The 21134-nt window shown below is 41.9% G+C and overlaps 1 protein-coding gene across 1 annotated transcript; it reads left to right on the top strand.

Moving 5' to 3' along the window:
• Positions 1–3722: 3722 nt before the first annotated feature.
• LOC306793555 (E3 ubiquitin-protein ligase pellino homolog 1-like) lies at positions 3723–4410 on the top strand (the record flags this gene model as incomplete). The annotated part of the gene is made up of 1 exon (XM_079291208.1): positions 3723–4410. One exon carries the CDS (start codon positions 3723–3725, stop codon positions 4197–4199), a length of 477 nt encoding a protein of 158 aa, XP_079147334.1. The 3' UTR covers positions 4200–4410.
• Positions 4411–21134: the final 16724 nt, after the last annotated feature.

The raw sequence follows: 21134 nt of genomic DNA, 5'->3' as shown, positions 1-21134 counted from the left end.
TCACGTCAACATTTAAAGACTTCAAAGACGCGATTAACACACCGAGTGATCCTTTTACTTGAATCACTTTATTGGCCAAGCATGTGTGCACACGAGGAATTTGACTCTGACCTTTTATTTTCCACATACACAGAAATAGACAAAATGAAATACTTACATTTTATAACGTTCATTTGAAAGTAATGAATACACATTTTAAAGAGCGTTTATTATTTCTGGGAACATTCAGGGCACACAGGGGGCTTGTTTAGGACCTGGACTTGACTTGTTGAACAAGAAATCCTTGTTCAACACTCGTTGGTCTTGACTAAGGGTTTCTTTTCCAGGACTTGGGGCTTTGTCCCACCTCTGGCAGACAGTGTTTATTGTTTGGGTTCAGCATAATTCAGCCCAAACTCAGTGAAATGTGTCGAGGGACTCCACCACAGCAAAGAATGCAGCTGACTTCCTGACTGAAGGCCATTCAGTGCGGACACAAGAGAGCGCCTGTGGTTCAGGGAGGCTGGCTGCTGCGGCTTCAGACCTTTTGTTTGCTTTTGTATTATTGTGTCCAGAAGTGAAATAAAGCTGTCTGGAACCCTCGGCCGTCACACCGTATCATCGCCGAAGCATAAATATCAATTTCCATTCAAATCAGTTCTAATTATAGAACGCAGATTATAGACTTTTTAGTTATAGCCAGTGTTTTAGTATTCCAGTTATTACCGAAGGAAATTGTTTTGTTTACTTTTTACATGGAATAAAGCTACTTTTAACTACGAGCTACGAGCCTCTTCTTTGGACAGCTAGCAAGAAAAGTATAGCCTGCAAGAGCACGTAAATTGGACATATTGTCTACGCGAGTCAGAACCCTTTACATCCTGTAAGAAGTGGCCAAGAAGGACGGTAAAATAAGCTGCCACTACACACGTATTTAAATGACATTTATAAATGACAAGCAATACAAAAACTAGAATAAAATCAGACAAAATACAAACGGTATAGAACTGAAACACAGCTAAACTGCAGTACGTGATTCTTCACATAAAAAGAAGAAGCTGTGAAGCACGTTAACTGTTGTCTGTTGTCTGTGAATGTGCGTTTGTCTGCGGGTCCGGTGAGAACATGATGCCGTCTGATCTGGAGCTGAACCACGTGATCAACAACCTGCAGGAGCTGTGTCCCGTGGGCCTCAACACGCTGGCCTTCCCCAGCCTCCGCCGCAAAGACGTGGTGGACGAGAGGCAGCCCTGGGCCTACCTGCGCTGCGGCCACGTGCACGGCTACCACGGCTGGGGGGGGCGCCGCGACCCCGAGGTGGAGGCGGAGTGTCAGGAGAGAGAGTGCCCCATGTGCCGGACGCGGGGCCCCTACAAGCCGCTGTGGCTGGGCTGCGAGGCGGGCTTCTACGTGGACGCGGAGCCCCCCACCCACGCCTTCGTCCCCTGCGGTCACGTCTGCTCGGAGAAGACGACGGCGTACTGGAGTCAGATCCCGCTGCCGCACGGCACGCACACCTTCCACGCCGCCTGCCCGTTCTGCATCGAGCCGCTGGGCGGAGAGTCCGGCTGCATCAGACTCCTCTTCCAAAGCCCGCTGGACTAGAAACCACCCAGACTGTCTCAAGCCTTAAAACAGCATTAGGGTGGACAGAACTAGATGCTTTGAGGGTTTTTTCACAACTTCATTTTTTCTAACTTAATTTAACTTAATTTTGAGCACTATAAATGAAATGTGTTGCTCTTTTTATGAATATCATAAATGTCTCAGGCAGTGTTTGTCCCTGTACACCGCTGCCAGATGTTTGATTTGCCTTACACTTTTTATATTTTGTATTTATTCCTTTTCCTCTTCAGTAACGTGAATCAATTCTGTGAATCGATGCAGAATCAGCTGATCACTGTCTCACCAGTTTGCTTTGAGTCCAGTGTTTCAGCGGCTCGCTGTGATCCACTTCCTGTTTTTAAAGGCAGAATTTGTATGCAGGGACTTCTCATGATCCATAACATATTTCTGTATTTGATCCTTTTCTCTGAAATCAAGTGACCTTCCTCTGTCACGCTGTTGCCTCTTTGAATGCAGAATAACTGTATTTTATTGTCTTAATACAAGGTTTGATCATGACTTTACAAAAATATATTCTTTGGGAAACATTGTAAGCTGCTGTCGGTTACTTGAAACAAACACATACAACCTGAATGTCTTTTCTAAACAAAATACAAACGTGCATCAGGAATGACAATAAAGCAGCATTATTCAGTTGTTGCATAAAGAATAAACACTGACAACACTTCATGTTAGATGTTGCAGGCTTAAAGCTATACTAGATGATAGAATATATATTTGTAATGACAGAAGGCCCACTATAGCATTAAATCAATCCACTATTTAGTATCTGAAGATTTTTAGTTATAGCTAGTTAGTTAGTTAGCAGACTACTTTACTCATGGTACCTGCAAGAGACGAGAAAACAAAATGTGTCCTCTATAATAAGAATAATCGTATTATTAGTGTCAGTCAGTAGGTGCAGAGGTGCTTTTTCTAAGTAGCCTCATATTATATAAAGATATAGATTGTCTTAATAATGAAATATTTATAATAAATGCTGTCTTGTGGCCACCAGGTGGCACTATCTGTACCAACACCCAATAATTCTAGCCTGACGTTATTTCCAACATTCTGATTAATTATTTATTTTGCTTATGATTTTCAATACAATACCTACATTTTAGTACTCGTACCAAAGAAATTAATATTTTCAGTACCCCTGATCATATGTATATAGTGGTTTTCATCTAAAACTATTCATTTTATTTATGAAATGAGTTGCCAATGCATGCAGCCAAATTTCTTAATATCTTAACAATGCAGGTCTGATAATAGCCTCTGATGTTAGTCAAGAAACTGCATTTAACTATGGGAATACATTTTGTATTTAGTATGTTAAGGGGAACATACAACTGTAACTGTAACAACTATAACTGACTTTGCAACCACGTTGTAAGAGCCATTTTGTATTCTTAACAGTTTTTGTATTTTATGTTTATTGCAAAAGTATGCGTGTTATGCTCTTTAGAATGTTTACCATATAACAGAGTTAAGATAATTGGTCATGTTGTAAAATGTGCTTCAAATGTGTGTTTGCCCTTTGAAGTTAAAAGGCTCCTCTCTTCTGTCCTGCTGTTGGATGTTTATTGATTGACTCCTTTAAGTGAGTTCAGTGTAAGTTAGGCTTTGATGGAGCAACAATTTTTCTGACCGCAGATTCTAGATTTCAGATTATAGAACGCAGATTATAGACTTTTTAGTTATAGCCAGTGTTTTAGTATTCCAGTTATTACCGAAGGAAATTGTTTTGTTTACTTTTTACATGGAATAAAGCTACTTTTAACTACGAGCTACGAGCCTCTTCTTTGGACAGCTAGCAAGAAAAGTATAGCCTGCAAGAGCACGTAAATTGGACATATTGTCTACGCGAGTCAGAACCCTTTACATCCTGTAAGAAGTGGCCAAGAAGGACGGTAAAATAAGCTGCCACTACACACGTATTTAAATGACATTTATAAATGACAAGCAATACAAAAACTAGAATAAAATCAGACAAAATACAAACGGTATAGAACTGAAACACAGCTAAACTGCAGTACGTGATTCTTCACATAAAAAGAAGAAGCTGTGAAGCACGTTAACTGTTGTCTGTTGTCTGTGAATGTGCGTTTGTCTGCGGGTCCGGTGAGAACATGATGCCGTCTGATCTGGAGCTGAACCACGTGATCAACAACCTGCAGGAGCTGTGTCCCGTGGGCCTCAACACGCTGGCCTTCCCCAGCCTCCGCCGCAAAGACGTGGTGGACGAGAGGCAGCCCTGGGCCTACCTGCGCTGCGGCCACGTGCACGGCTACCACGGCTGGGGGGGGCGCCGCGACCCCGAGGTGGAGGCGGAGTGTCAGGAGAGAGAGTGCCCCATGTGCCGGACGCGGGGCCCCTACAAGCCGCTGTGGCTGGGCTGCGAGGCGGGCTTCTACGTGGACGCGGAGCCCCCCACCCACGCCTTCGTCCCCTGCGGTCACGTCTGCTCGGAGAAGACGACGGCGTACTGGAGTCAGATCCCGCTGCCGCACGGCACGCACACCTTCCACGCCGCCTGCCCGTTCTGCATCGAGCCGCTGGGCGGAGAGTCCGGCTGCATCAGACTCCTCTTCCAAAGCCCGCTGGACTAGAAACCACCCAGACTGTCTCAAGCCTTAAAACAGCATTAGGGTGGACAGAACTAGATGCTTTGAGGGTTTTTTCACAACTTCATTTTTTCTAACTTAATTTAACTTAATTTTGACCACTATAAATGAAATGTGTTGCTCTTTTTATGAATATCATAAATGTCTCAGGCAGTGTTTGTCCCTGTACACCGCTGCCAGATGTTTGATTTGCCTTACACTTTTTATATTTTGTATTTATTCCTTTTCCTCTTCAGTAACGTGAGTCAATTCTGTGAATCGATGCAGAATCAGCTGATCACTGTCTCACCAGTTTGCTTTGAGTCCAGTGTTTCAGCGGCTCGCTGTGATCCACTTCCTGTTTTTAAAGGCAGAATTTGTATGCAGGGACTTCTCATGATCCATAACATATTTCTGTATTTGATCCTTTTCTCTGAAATCAAGTGACCTTCCTCTGTCACGCTGTTGCCTCTTTGAATGCAGAATAACTGTATTTTATTGTCTTAATACAAGGTTTGATCATGACTTTACAAAAATATATTCTTTGGGAAACATTGTAAGCTGCTGTCGGTTACTTGAAACAAACACATACAACCTGAATGTCTTTTCTAAACAAAATACAAACGTGCATCAGGAATGACAATAAAGCAGCATTATTCAGTTGTTGCATAAAGAATAAACACTGACAACACTTCATGTTAGATGTTGCAGGCTTAAAGCTATACTAGATGATAGAATATATATTTGTAATGACAGAAGGCCCACTATAGCATTAAATCAATCCACTATTTAGTATCTGAAGATTTTTAGTTATAGCTAGTTAGTTAGTTAGCAGACTACTTTACTCATGGTACCTGCAAGAGACGAGAAAACAAAATGTGTCCTCTATAATAAGAATAATCGTATTATTAGTGTCAGTCAGTAGGTGCAGAGGTGCTTTTTCTAAGTAGCCTCATATTATATAAAGATATAGATTGTCTTAATAATGAAATATTTATAATAAATGCTGTCTTGTGGCCACCAGGTGGCACTATCTGTACCAACACCCAATAATTCTAGCCTGACGTTATTTCCAACATTCTGATTAATTATTTATTTTGCTTATGATTTTCAATACAATACCTACATTTTAGTACTCGTACCAAAGAAATTAATATTTTCAGTACCCCTGATCATATGTATATAGTGGTTTTCATCTAAAACTATTCATTTTATTTATGAAATGAGTTGCCAATGCATGCAGCCAAATATCTTAATATCTTAACAATGCAGGTCTGATAATAGCCTCTGATGTTAGTCAAGAAACTGCATTTAACTATGGGAATACATTTTGTATTTAGTATGTTAAGGGGAACATACAACTGTAACTGTAACAACTATAACTGACTTTGCAACCACGTTGTAAGAGCCATTTTGTATTCTTAACAGTTTTTGTATTTTATGTTTATTGCAAAAGTATGCGTGTTATGCTCTTTAGAATGTTTACCATATAACAGAGTTAAGATAATTGGTCATGTTGTAAAATGTGCTTCAAATGTGTGTTTGCCCTTTGAAGTTAAAAGGCTCCTCTCTTCTGTCCTGCTGTTGGATGTTTATTGATTGACTCCTTTAAGTGAGTTCAGTGTAAGTTAGGCTTTGATGGAGCAACAATTTTTCTGACCGCAGATTCTAGATTTCAGATTATAGAACGCAGATTATAGACTTTTTAGTTATAGCCAGTGTTTTAGTATTCCAGTTATTACCGAAGGAAATTGTTTTGTTTACTTTTTACATGGAATAAAGCTACTTTTAACTACGAGCTACGAGCCTCTTCTTTGGACAGCTAGCAAGAAAAGTATAGCCTGCAAGAGCACGTAAATTGCAATACAATACCTACATTTTAGTACTCGTACCAAAGAAATTAATATTTTCAGTACCCCTGATCATATGTATATAGTGGTTTTCATCTAAAACTATTCATTTTATTTATGAAATGAGTTGCCAATGCATGCAGCCAAATATCTTAATATCTTAACAATGCAGGTCTGATAATAGCCTCTGATGTTAGTCAAGAAACTGCATTTAACTATGGGAATACATTTTGTATTTAGTATGTTAAGGGGAACATACAACTGTAACTGTAACAACTATAACTGACTTTGCAACCACGTTGTAAGAGCCATTTTGTATTGTTAACAGTTTTTGTATTTTATGTTTATTGCAAAAGTATGCGTGTTATGCTCTTTAGAATGTTTACCATATAACAGAGTTAAGATAATTGGTCATGTTGTAAAATGTGCTTCAAATGTGTGTTTGCCCTTTGAAGTTAAAAGGCTCCTCTCTTCTGTCCTGCTGTTGGATGTTTATTGATTGACTCCTTTAAGTGAGTTCAGTGTAAGTTAGGCTTTGATGGAGCAACAATTTTTCTGACCGCAGATTCTAGATTTCAGATTATAGAACGCAGATTATAGACTTTTTAGTTATAGCCAGTGTTTTAGTATTCCAGTTATTACCGAAGGAAATTGTTTTGTTTACTTTTTACATGGAATAAAGCTACTTTTAACTACGAGCTACGAGCCTCTTCTTTGGACAGCTAGCAAGAAAAGTATAGCCTGCAAGAGCACGTAAATTGGACATATTGTCTACGCGAGTCAGAACCCTTTACATCCTGTAAGAAGTGGCCAAGAAGGACGGTAAAATAAGCTGCCACTACACACGTATTTAAATGACATTTATAAATGAAAAGCAATACAAAAACAGACAGAATAAAATCAGACAAAATAAAACGGTATAGAACTGAAACACAGCTGATCGCACCGCCTCTGACGTCAGCCACGACCGCTCACTTTCTGACTAGGGGTCCTCCCTCTTCAGCTTTGTGGCTGGTCGGATGACAAACACAATGTTGTATTGATAATTCATAAAACATTTTAGGACACAATATGAGATGGTACGGTGGGTTTCTGTTGAGTTACGGGCTTTGGGTTCCATCCACCGAACGGTACGGTCCTCCCCCGGGAGAGGGTGGGCGTCCCATCCCTCCTTATACTCACTGTACCTGAAAGACACGAGAATGCAAATTAGTCATATAACACCAATATTACATGAATATACACCTATTGTATTCATATTAGTTTGTTTCTGTATGCTCTGGTTCATGCTCTTAGATGTGTAAAAAAGGAGATGCACTTATGACTTCTTGTGACTACTTCTCTTGAATACTTATGTTGAATAGACTTATTGTAAGTCTGCTAAATGACTGCAATGTAATAAAATGAAATATGAATTTAATTCAGAACTGTTTATTTTCATGACTATAACTCACTTTTTGACGGGGTCCTCCCTCTTCAGCTTTGTGGCTGGTCGGATGAGAAACACAATGTTGTATTGATAATTCATAAAACATTTTAGGACACAATATGAGATGGTGGGTTTCTGTTGAGTTACGGGCTTTGGGTTCCATCCACCGAACGGTACGGTCCTCCCCCGGGAGAGAGTGGGCGTCCCATCCCTCCTTATACTCACTGTACCTGAACAAGACCAGAACAAAAAATGTGTCCATTATAATCAAATTCACGATTGCTAAAACTTTGATTTTAAAGTATTTTCATAACTTACTTTGCAACAACGTCTGTTTTTTTTATTTCTTCCATTTCTGGTCGGATGACAAAAACGATAATATGAATAGGGACATCAGATCCAGAGTGGATCCGTGTAGAATATCAGCGTACACAAGACCTGGCGCGGTAACTCTGCTGCTGTGAATTTATTTTTCGGGCTAGAACAAAACGGTTTGTATCTATGGAAAGGTTATAAAATGTAGATTAATAATATCAAAACATCTGTATTCATTGCTTGCATACATTGTGACGAACTAGCCCGAGAAGGCGAGTAACGAGGGTTCCACCGCCGCCTCGCTGCACGGCACGGAGTTTCCGGCAATGACGCGACTTGCACAAAACCATTTACGGTTGTTACCGAACCTTATTTGGAACAGCCGAGAGTAGTCACGATTGAAGCAGACGATCGCAGCTCCATGCAGGTGGGTCAACGAGATTTCTAAGTACACGAGAAGTTTGTTGACTTTCAGTTTTGAGCTTTCAGTTAGCAAAATCATGCGTCTATCATCACTTTCAGAAAATCGATTTCACTGTATCTTGTAGCAAAAAGTACATAGAATCTGTTGGTAAGTAACAGAAATCCCTATAAATTGATTAATCGGCTGTAAATGAATGTTTTTCTGACCCACCCTTCCCGCCGCAAACGCCGGCTGCCTTGGGCGATGCCATTAAAGCCATAACCCCTTTCTGTGACGTCACGCGCTCAGTGTGAGACATGGCGGACGAGTCCATGTGTGCTCCAGCAGGGTTGGGAAGTCAAATTAAACCAGATACGGCCTTTTTTAACTTGGCTATCTCTGGATCACATTTCAAGTTGATCAAACTCAATAAAAAAGATATAGAACCAAATTAAATTCTCCTAGCCGTGAAATATATGCCTTATACCTATTGGGAATCGATTCATAGATTTCGATGAAGTGAAATGAGAGGGATTTTAGTGGATTTGGAAGGCGACGTTTAATATTTTAATCAGACCTGCACTAGGCTGCAGTGCAACTGGTATTTGAAATTGATGCCTCTGTGACAAGTTGGTGTTAATTATCGTTCCTAGATACTAAGAATGAACTGAGTTTGAGTAGATAAATATTTAAAAATGGTGATGGAGCCATATATCTTCAATATCAACGCAGCATCAATGCTGTCAACACATCCGGGACCGTAGTTCTGTCCTTCACAATAAGATATCACGCTTCAACAACTCCAAATGATGCAATAAAAGCTCCTTAATTTCCGTTCGAGCTGTTTAAGCGTCGCCCGAGCGTTCTTTCTGCTTTCTCTCATCAAAGTCACTTTCCTATAATATTTAGACATATAAACGTCCATATATATTCATGAAATTTGACACATAGATTATTTGATATGTATGAATTAATATTATTTACGTTTGGTTGGCGATCGCAGAAGAAAATGACAGCGTAATGACCGGAAAGGGCGTCACGACGGAATCATTCGAGACAGGTCAAGAGCAGCTAGCGCCGACCGAGGCAGGCCATCGTTACGTTACATGATCTTTGTATTATTTTATTCAGACAAGGCATAGCTATCTAAATAACAGAACCAAACAACTGAAAGATGGATATAAGATTTTGACCTGATGTAGCTAATATGAATTGGCTAACGGCTAACGTCAGCTAACTAAGCTAAAAGCGACTAAAACCTTCGATTTATTAAGGTTTTCAGGGTAAATACATGCTATTCTTGCCGGTACAACGCTACGGGACAATGTATGCTGTCTGTTGAGTCTGACATAAAGTTTTGATTGATGGATTAATTGACAGAATGATAATGTGTGTTTAAACAAGTCACTCACCTCTCACTCCGCTTCGTTATCTGACAGTTAACGGTAAAATCTCAACGGCTGATTACAGATATAACGTTGCGTCACATCTCGAAGCGCCGGAGAGGGGGCGTGGTTTATCGTCCTATGTCAGCAGAAACAGACGTTGCTTCACGTGACGATACAGAGTAAAGGACGTCTCGTGTATCTTAAATTATCACATATGTGCATAATAAAATATTTTTTTAATGTATTCTGTGTGTGTAAATTTTCCCAAAATGGTAGTGTCATATGATATGGCAGGTTGTGTGATAATGTTATTATGTCACTTTAGGAAAATGGCATGGGCTTAAGCAGGCAGAGGACAGTGAAAGTGCTTGTGGAACTAGGAAGAGGGGACTGAATATGCTTGTGTAACTTGGACAGTGATGTACAGGACAGGGGACATTTTATTCATTTTTATTCAGAAATAACAGTTTCTCAACAGTTTTTGGTTTTAAACTATTCCTTTTTTTTTGACACAACCTCTCCAGCCTTTGAAAACACCTTGTAGGGATAACATAATTAGGATCCAGTTTGGACACAAATGCCCTGAATCCAACATCATCCACAATACTGAAGGGCTGGGTGTCCTTCACTGTCATGGAGACGAGGGCTTCATCCAGCTCTTGTTTTCTAGTGGCTGGTTAAAAGAGAATAAATACAGTGTCTGTTATCTGTCTTTATTTGCACAATAAACAAAAGTGAACAGGGAAAAATTGTGATGGTCCATTTGTAATATTGTAATGACACACATATATATATATATATATATGTGTGTATGTATATATATATATATATATATATATATATATATATATATATATATATATATCTCTCTCTCTCGTTCACTTTAACTACATTTCGTGTCGCTCTTTGAAAGCCTCTGTGCAGTTTTTTATTTTTTCAAGCAGCAGGTCAGTGGCCTTTAACATGATGAGACACATCCACGCACCAACAAATAAAGATAACACCGTTCAAATGTCACGCGTGATGGAAATGCAACACAGCGGGGTGCTGCAGCGAGACACGCTGCTTCATCTTTAATACTTTACTTCTGCTGCAAGACCTTCATGGTGCCGCAGAGAAATCAGATTTTGCAATCATGTTTTACGGTAATATACACAGTGGTGGAACTAAAAGTAGTCACACTTCCAAAAGTGTGAGCATCAAAAAGTGAAAGTAGTCATCATGCAGAATGTTATTTAGAAGTTGCATATATTATATTACTGGACTATGATTAGTGATGCATGTGTTCATGACTTTATTGGTGCAGCTCGTAAAAATGGGGATAATTTGAAATACTTAATATATTGCAAATCCTCATTACATGATCTTTAAAGGAACCCCTCTGTTTGTTTGTTTGTTTTTAATCAAAAGTGGTCAACATGTAAACACAGAACTTTTGAAAGAACTTTCCTCCTCACCTGTGACGTTCGTGTGGATGTGTATACATTATCTCATGGCACTTTGAGAAGAAGATGCACCTGAGAATAAGTCATTGCACCGTGATAATACATCAGTGTTGTGTAGATGATTCCCCACAATTATCAAAGCTCCTGCAAGATGGTGAAGGTTCAGCGTTTCTTCTAAATGGTTACGGTTACGCACTAACCTCCGATGGCTAAGATTAGAACCTGCCTTAACCTCGTCTATTTTATCAGAACACTTAATTGTTTTTTGTCATATAGAAATGTAAATTATTATGACTGATGCAACCATGTAGGAAGCATGACAGTAATTGAAATGTGTGTTCTCTCTGTGTTTTCAGTGGTGATTTCTACGAGGGGGGGGGTTTCTCTCCTAGAATGGACCCGGCACACATTGGAGGGGACATGTCGCCTTTGTATGTGCCCAGAAAACGAAGGTCTGTGCAGTCACAACCCAAAAGTGGAGTCCCATGTCCAGGTAAAAAAAGAAAGAAAAGCAGGTTACAGATGATCGTTGTGAAAACCTTTCACTGCGTCTGTTTCTCTGATTTCTGAATCAAGTTAAATGTTCCCTCCCAACAGTTGTTCAGCGACTGCCAGAAAGAACCTGTGACTTAAATTCAGTCGGATATCCCAAGGTGAGAATGACGCAATAAGTACCCAGCATGCACCCTGTTACATGCAATCATGTCTGATTTAAGCAAACCGTCCAGATGTTCTGAGGAAACGTCCATTTCCATCTGCTAATACTTCCGACGGTGTTAACTGTGTGTGCACTGCTGGATCTCTTCTTCACATTTCTGTACTTGAATGTTTCAGAATGACGAAGCTGAAGCCCAAGACTCTGTAAAGATGAAGAGGACTTGCGGTAGAAAGAGGTAAGAGACACGTCGACTTGTTGCTTTGCAGATTGTAGATTTGCATGACGGATACTGACGTTCAAGTGTAACGTCATGTATTATTATTTATTATATTTATTGACAATATTTAATCCAACAAGCTTGTGGTGATGAATAAAAGGTAATTATTTAGCTTTGTATGCAACGGCTCATTCTAAGGTAACAAAGACACAATTAAACACTAAAGAAAACATACTTTTGATGAATAATTATATTCCATTTCTGTCAATAAATCCCCCTAAATGCAACACACTGGCCCTTTAAATAACTTTTTATTGTCATTCCTAAAATAATAAGTGTTGATGGGTTGGTTTTTTTTCATCAGGTACGAGGACCTCCAGAGTGTTTCCATAGGAACAGTAGATTACCCAACCACCAGCTGCTCAGTGATGTCATCGGGTGGCCTGACCAATGGGGCGGACCCCGGGTCCATGGCTCCGGCCACTGCAAGGCTGCCACCGAGACTGGTGGGAAAGGATGTGTGGCCTCAAGGCCCCGAGGCCAGCAGGGAGCCACCCCAGCCTCAGGACCACAGCTGGAACTCCAGCAGGGACCGGGGCCCCGACGCCTGGGCCCCGGGTCGGGACCGACCGCAGGAGCAGGTCTGGAACTCCGGCAGGGACCGAGCGGGACACTCCGGTCAAGAACAGACGTGGATCCCGGGCAGGGACAGGGCCCACAGCGGACCGGACCAGGCCTGGATGACGGGCCGGGACCGGGGCCCCGAGCAAGGGTGGGCGGCCGACAGAGACCGAGGCCAGGATCAGGTGTGGAACGCGGGCAGGGATCCGGGGAGAGACGGGCCCTCCTCGGGGCCGGAGCAGGCGTGGGGAACTGGCCGAAGCCAAGACCAGGGCTGGAGCAACGCCAGCAGAGACAGAGGGCACGTCTGGAGACCCGGTACATACTGGAACACGTTTCAGCAGCACCTTAAAACCAGCTGCAACTCAGGATGAGAATAATATAAAGTTAACACCAGATTATGGGATCCAGCGAATGTGAAGGCTGAGTGGCCTGTTCTCATCCCGTCTGTGTGTCCATAAATAGTATGTAGTTGTACTGCCCAAACTAAATATATGAGCGTTTTTCCTTTGTTCTCACATGCATTTATAATGTGTTGGTACATGTAGAGTATTTTGGTCTTTATGTGACTTTGTTGTTTACGTTTTTATTTTTGAAGACTTGAACATGAAGAAAGTCCTCCGAGTGGAGCTGGAGCGAGGACCAGCTGTTCATAACTTCTCCAGCCATAGTTACAGAACGGTAAATCCTTCCTGCAGATTAAGTCGCCATGAAGACAAATATTTACGGTCGATCCTCAACTCCTCTGCACGCTTTTTAATCCCCGTGTTTAATTCCAACCCAGAAACGTCTCGTGAACGGCTGCTTATGCTGAAGTTATGCAGGAAAAAAAGAAAACCCAAACTGGTAACGCTACACCTCTTCTCCCATTCTCATTTGTCAAATCTGTGTTTTTCCAAAAGTCAGACGCTTCTCGTGGGTCCAAAGGTGCCAGGTGGTCCGGAGAGCTTCCGTCCCAGTGGATGAGGCCGGGGAGACGGACAGAGACCAAGTTAAGGTGGTCAATGTCTTCTGCCCTTTGCCTGGTTGGTGCTCCGGTTGTAGCTTTCCCCTCCCCTCTACCGACAGAATTAGATCGACCACGGGGACAGACGGGCGACGGACTTCATCCCACCAGCCAGGGTTGCTGCTGGGGTCACGTGATCACAGTGTGGACGTTTGTTTCACACTGCTAAACGATCAATCGTATTGTTTATTTGTTGTTGATGGGTCTGAAGAGAGAAGGACTCCCTGTTTGTTGTCTTGGCAAATTAAAACAACTTCCCACCACATTACTCTCAGCCAATGGGTGTGCGATGGACAAGTTCCAGGGCCCATAACATGTAAGTCTGTATACAATAGCCACCAAGATATGAATGATTTATCCGCCATACCTCGAGAGCACATGCAGTATATTAATGTTTAAAATATTGATGCTTCTTGCCGTTGGTACCCAACACAATTTTCACAAATCAGGGAAAGCAATCAAATTGAAAATGATGTATATCAACTTAACTTTGCATTGCAGGACTGAAAGAGGGTCCCCAGGGAGACGCAGTGAGGTGGAGGTACTCATGATATTAAAAAGCGATCACACGCAACACATCATAAACCTCTAGCCCACTCATAGCTCCGCGTGCTGAATGGTTTTTAACCCTCACATTCAGTCAACACTTGGAAATATCACCTCCCTTTCACTCGGACACAGTAAATATTTTCACCACGTCTTTTATTGCTGTGAATCCTCATCCTGAAGATGGAAAGCCTTTCATCGGTCGACATGACTGGCGAGCGTTTAAACATCACGTGACATGTCATCGTTTGGTAATTTAATTTAGTCTCGCGTACAGGTGCAGCGCTCTCTATGGTGAGAAATCTTAAAACCAGGTCAAATGAGATGAGAAAATAAGGCATTGAGCGAGAGTGGGTGTGTTTCATTTGCCAAACATGATTTAACTCGGCACACTTGAGCTCTTTGACACCTCACGTAAACATGTATTCATTAAAAACTCTAAATAACAAAGAGCTTCTGTTGTAAAGAAAGCTAAACCTGCAGCCTTGTTTTCAAAATCACCATGTAAAACATTGCATTTTGCAACACTTTCTCTTTCAAACACATTTAAAGCTGGACATGCATGTTAATATTCCCAAAGATACTCTGCATCAAAGTCAAACGTTTGCTGTAACTTCAATTAAAAATGTGCTGATGTTGAGTGTAGTGTATCAAGTCTTATATTGGTGCATCCAAAGGGATGTAATAATAACGACAGAATAAAAGAAAATTGCTACATCCTGAATTTTCACAGTCACTGTGTTGCAAGGAGCGAACAACAGTGTGCCGCGTGTTACATTTCCGCAGTGTTTAGCAGCCATGCTGCCTTGTTATTGCTCTTGTTCGTATTCTGCACACATTCGTGGACAGTTGTTCTTTCTCCGGTGGTGACATGTGCTCTGGTTTCTGGTCGACTTCCTCTAGGTGTGAAGGGAAGCCTTCTGTAACCCGTGATTCAAGTGTGTGACATACGAAAAGCAATCATATGATAAGACAGATGCTTATGGTTTCACAAAGCTCTTTTTGCCCAGATACAGCCCGAGCGTGTGTGTGTGCGTGTGTGTGTGTGTGCGTGTGTGTGTGTGTGTAGCGGTGTGGGTGGGGGGTGGGAACTTGTTTACAGCTCACACACGCTGCTTTGAGTCCTTTCGACAGGGGAAGAAAGACAGCGAACCAGAACTTGGCAGAGTGAAAGTGCAGCACACTAGCGGTGAGTTTTCAGGGATAAAAATACTGCCGGTGAGCAGCCTCGAGCTCAGCGGTGAGACTAGAGGTACAACAGCCTTTGGGCTTTGAAGCATCACTATCAGTGGCAATCAGCCCAGTGTGCTGAAGTAGGCTAAACCAAATCTCCATAATATGCAAATGCCCGGTAAATCTTCGGATTAAACTTTCTGGAAAGTGAAGTTGCCTATACCATATAGAAGTCATGTGTTTTTTTTGTTGAAGGTATATGTGGTTTCGCACGTGTCTTGTTGTTTCCAGAATCCTCTTTGAATAAAGCTATCCCACAGCATGCACATCTTCACAGCCCGCATAAGGCTGAGGAGCGGATAAAAACACATAAGCTTGAACCACCGACCATAAAACAGAATATAATAGGTTTCTGGAAGGAAAAAAGGGTTTGTGTGAAGTCAGGGAGACCTTAAATGAGCAGATCCTCAGGGTGAGGAGCTCAGCGAGGGACCCTGTGCCAACCAGCCCTGCAGCCTGGCAGCTCTCTGCTTGATTGGTCTCAGTGGGCAAATGGGTTGGAGGGCAGAAAGCCTATCGACCTGCACGTGCATTCACACGGGCGGCAAAGACATGAAGGCCATACACATGCTGACACATGAGCACGCATGGAGTGATGCACACAAATGCTTTAACGACATAAAAAACGCCAGTTTAAACAGTGGCGAAAAGAAAGGACAGCCATAACCCAAAGGCATACACGCACACCCACACATTACAACACGTACCACCCACATCCAACATGACACCCACATGACACCCACACGCATTGAAAGAGTCTCACGCGTCACAGCTACGAGCACAGCACGGGGGGGCGCTGGGTTCACATTGCCTGCATGCTCAGCGCCTCAGGACTATAATCCACTCCTTGGCCCGGGCCACTTCACACCTCGATGAACACTGTGGACTCCCGCTGAGTTTGGAAGGGACTCAATGACCACCTATTTACAGGACATTCTCACATAAACACCAAAGACCTACACACCTGCTACCAAACCAAATAACTCCCCCGGTTCTCCTCGCGGCTTCTGCCGTCCCACCTCTTTGTCTCGCAGGTGTCCGCTCCGCGAGTCAAAAGGTGAGCAAATAGAGAAACGGGGACAAGTCATCTCTAGCCATTAGTCAGAGAAGTGATGTCAACAAAACTTTGACCTCAGAGGTCACCGCTGGAAGAATGTGGACTTAATGACCATCAGGGGAAAGATAAATATTCTAGACATCATGAAACAGACGGAAGGTGGGGCAAGGGTTTCTATAAGGAGGTTGGGGGGGGGGGGAGCGGACCTGTAAGATCAAAGCATACCACGTCAACCGTTGGCACAGCAAGCTTTTCAGGGTGGGGACTTCGGTAAGTAGGGTGGGATGCTTGGACAGGAGTGGGAGTCATCAGAGCTTTTATAACACGTTATCCCTCATGAAAGGGCAGCCGCTACAAATAACTCCTGTTCAACCTCAGAATGTCTTCAGGGTAGAATAAAGTCATTCATTAAGGTTTTTAAACATGACAAACCACATTTTATGCAACATCAGATCACTTGTGTTATAAATCCTCTTGTGGACAGAAACAGAACTGCAACCACTGGAACCAATACAAATGCTGCTTAACTACTTAAATAAATGATAATTCATGAACTTTTACTTAACATTTAGTTTATAGGAGTTTTACAAATACTCTTACATCATCAGTATAGGATACTATACTTCCTGCACCGCTGCACTTATTGCTCGACGATAATTCAACATGCATGTTCTGTTCATGTTCGAGTTTTTGTTCACCTGTCATTCCAGCTATAACACAATTAAAGTTCCTCTCAGGACCTCGGTATAGAATCAACAAAACATCAGACAAAGCATAACTGTGCAGTGTGATATTGCTTGAATGTTTTCCATTCAATCGTCACGTTATACACCCACGACGATGACAGGATAACTGGTATAACAGTGAATCATATTATTAGCTCCTTTGCTGCCATAACATATCTGATACTTCTCCCTCAACACCTCACACTCCCTGGAGAAGAGACATTCTACGTGCCTCAAAACCAGCCGTGTGCCCCGAATTTATGTTTCTAAATGCTGGCACAGCTCGATGCAGGGTGGTGGCACCCAGCGAGGGCACAAGTAGAAGAGGAGGGGGGTTTGAAGGTGAGGATTTAGGAGTTTCGGGGCAAGAGGAGTCTCAAAACGTCTTGTGTTAATGATCACAGAGAGCCCAGCGAACAGGGAAACCATTGTATCTGCTAAAGCTTACCAGTGCTGAGCCTGCGCCTGCTACTGTCTGAATGTATACAAATCCGGGCTTGACGGGCACCTGTTGTGGATTCTTGCCCTTGACACTGCTCCGGTGTGCTGGATGGGGTGTTGTTTGGTCTTGTTCTGACCCAGACTTGAACTCCCTCACAGCTGTCACTGCGCCACACAGCTATTCCAAACTCCTCTGGGCACAGAAACATAGTACTGGATGCTTCACGGAGGGAAAGGAATGACTGAGTGACTTAAAGATGACGCTCTAAAAATCAATGCATTTTACATGAAGATGACCCTTTTTTTAAGAACATGTTTCTTCCTATTCTGTTGAGAAGCCTGCATGTTTATTAACTACTATATCGCATTTCATTTACAAGTTACTTTTTGGGGACAGTTTATACCATTGGTCAAAAGTAACAAAGTACATTTACTCTTACTCATTTTTTAAGTACTGGTACTTTTCTTAAGTGTTTCCATTTTATGCTGCTTTCTTAATTCTGACAGCTGTAGTTACTGCTTACTCTGCAGAGTTACTTTCACTCACAAACCAAATCATACGACCAGTTAAAGGTGCATTACACGAGATTGGAAGCATTTCCATTGCCTCTCAGCGGCTCTCATTATGGCAACGGCTGAGACGGCGGCTTGCAGGCTTACAGTGCTAACAGCTAGAATCATCTATATCTTTACTTTGCAAATTGTTGTTTGATTCTTTATTAATCGTCTGAATTTGAAGTTACACTACCCAAAAGTATATATAAAATGGTTAAATTAGCTCGACCTCTATGAGCTACAACATTTAATTGCTGGTTACACATTGCATACACATGCAATTCAACAATATGGTATATGATAATAGATAGAAAGGACATTGTGGTAATGATACTTCCCTCCCTTCAATAAGATACAAATGTAGGACATCAACTTGTAATGTATTACTATTAAACTATCAAATCGTGACTGTTATTTCAGTGAAGGATTTGAACAGTAGGATACTTGTGTCTTCATACACTCAGTTGTACATCACAGCTGGTGGTTCTGTTGCAATGAGGCTAGAAACGTAAACAAAAGGGAGCCTTGCCTGCCAAATTTCAAAGTACAGCCTCGAATGGCTTGTATTCATACAAGAATATTCCCACAACAAAAACAAAACTTCGCAGTATTAACGCCAGGTTTAGTATCAATCTGGAACTTAGTCAGTCAATTTTATTTAGCTTTCCTCATTTTCTTTCTTTTCGCTTTGGATACCTTATGTCTTACCCTGTATTCTTGCTGTACATTCTGTTTCCTGAATAAAGTTTTATGAAAATATTTGTGACACACACACACACACACATTTATTGTTATTTCCAATCCATCCATTCAATTATTTCTGAATCTACCTATGAAGTATAAAGGCAAGTAAGGCTTTTACAGTCGGATTACAAGTCCTTTCCTTTTTGTTTAGCTTGTAGCGCCATCTGCTGTTCAGGTCGTGTAATTACATCGTTATAACACCGAAAACAGTGAAGTGAAGACGCCAGAAAATAGGGACAACATTGTCGAAGGTAAGCTATAAATGAACGACCACATTTCAAATGAAATGCACACACAGTGTCGTATTCTTTCAAGGCAGGTTTAAATGAGCATGTAAAGTAATTATTGTGTTTATTAAAGTTCTTTCTGACTAAAAACTTAGTTACACGACGTATTTTTGCGACAAGCAAGGTTTGGAAATTCCCCAGTCCAAAACTTTTTTATGACACTCACAAAAAGTGCCATAAAACATCATTTTTTACAACTTTTTTTTGTGCAGGGGAAGGTCCGAGGCAGTCAGCCGCCATATTCCCAGTTTATGAGGTCCATGAAATAAGGAAGTGGGCCCACCTCACGGGAGACTTGCATATGTGAGGGAGTGGCCACCTGCTCAGTGTGAGAGTCAAGCTGTCAGGCCCGGACTGTCCGCGAGGAATAACACCTTCTGTCAGGCTTTTATTCTTCGAGGAATCAAACCACAACCAGGTAAGACGCACCACGAATAGACGCGTAGTTTTATTCCAGCGGAGGGATTTACAACATCTGCCGTGGAGCGGTATTACAACTAACAGTGCTATGTGCCCACATTCATAGAGGTTAACGAAATAAACATATAGACCTGCATTCATACCTTTCCATGACCCTAAACCTTCAGGTTGCTTGTGGCTGTCAACATATTTTTTCTTTTTATCTTTGGGGGGACCATGTAATATGTCAAACCTGCCTTTGAAGCTTGTATAATTGCATTTTGTTCAAGGCAATGATATTGATTACAATGGCTTAATGTGAAGAACTAGCTGCCATTTTCTCCCATAGAGAGAGAGAGAGGGAGAGGGAGAGGGAGGGAGAGCGAGAGAGCTTCATGTTCCTTATCAAAGCAAGTCTGTGCAGGTGAAGAAGCAGCCAGCCACATTCCAGTGCCTGGGGTCATGACGGTGCAGTGAGCAGACCCTCAGCACAGCACTGTTCAGAGTGCAGGCCTGTCTGCCTGTGTTGACAAGCGCCTGTACCAGGAAACCAGGCTTCACTCTACCTGCTGCTCTCACTCTGTCTTCATCCGTTCACACTGTTTAATTCAGGGCTTTGTCGATGTGTGTAACGGTTATGCAAGCGTCAGTTTCTTCTCTCAAAAACACCCTGTCTTTCTTTCCCCTTTTCTCAAATTACCTTTTGGAAAAGAAAATACGGTCTGATACAAAAACAAACAAACCGTAGGGAGCATGGGTGGAATGTGATTGAATGTGATTTCTGAGCATTTGCCACTGACAGTTTTCTTAGAATGCCCACAAGCACTATCTGATAACACTTCTTGATGGAATGGAGATTAATTCAGTCAGGTGAGCAAGTCATGACAGATTCTGGTAAAGGCAGTGTGTCTTCCATTGTTTACTTATAGAGACACTCAAATGATCCTGTGTAGGAACTATACAGCCCAACCCATACTGAATTATTGGATATAAAAATAATTCAACAACAATATCTGCCTACAGTACTCATAAACAAGCAAGCAGAGAGAGAGACAGAGACAGAGACAGAGAGAACAACACAACACCGTGTGGCTGGAAAGCTAGAACAACTAGAGAGCTGTTAAAAGACACTCACAGGAGAAAGGACTTCCTGGCCATCGGGGATTTTAGTTCGGGGCCTTTGTTGTTGACGAGACTGTCCTTGTAGACTTCCGATACCGACTTCCGATACCTGAGTGAGCTCAGTGATGATTTCACACAAGATGAAATCCAGTGATCGCATTAAGAACAGAAGAGCCCGGTGCTTGGCATCATTTCAACATTCGCCTTTTTCGTTATCTTACTTTACGAAATACAAAAACCTTCTTTTATTTTTTGCAAAATAAGCCAAGTATCTTAAAATACAAGCAAATGTACAAGAGCTTGGGATAAAACAGTAAAATATTAACAAAATGATGATTTAAATCCATTAATATCTGATTAAAGAGCATTTGACAGCAATTTTGCAATTCTGTCTGAACATTTGTAGCAACCTGCGATGTATATCTGTCACTAGGCTGACTCACTGTTTCTTTCACGTGAGCCAAGGAATGTATTTGTACATCCACAGCGCCACGTACTTA

Source organism: Melanostigma gelatinosum (assembly GCF_949748355.1).
Source record: "Melanostigma gelatinosum genome assembly, chromosome: 19".
NCBI lineage: Eukaryota > Metazoa > Chordata > Actinopteri > Perciformes > Zoarcidae > Melanostigma > Melanostigma gelatinosum.
This window is presented reverse-complemented; position numbering and strand designations above follow the sequence as displayed.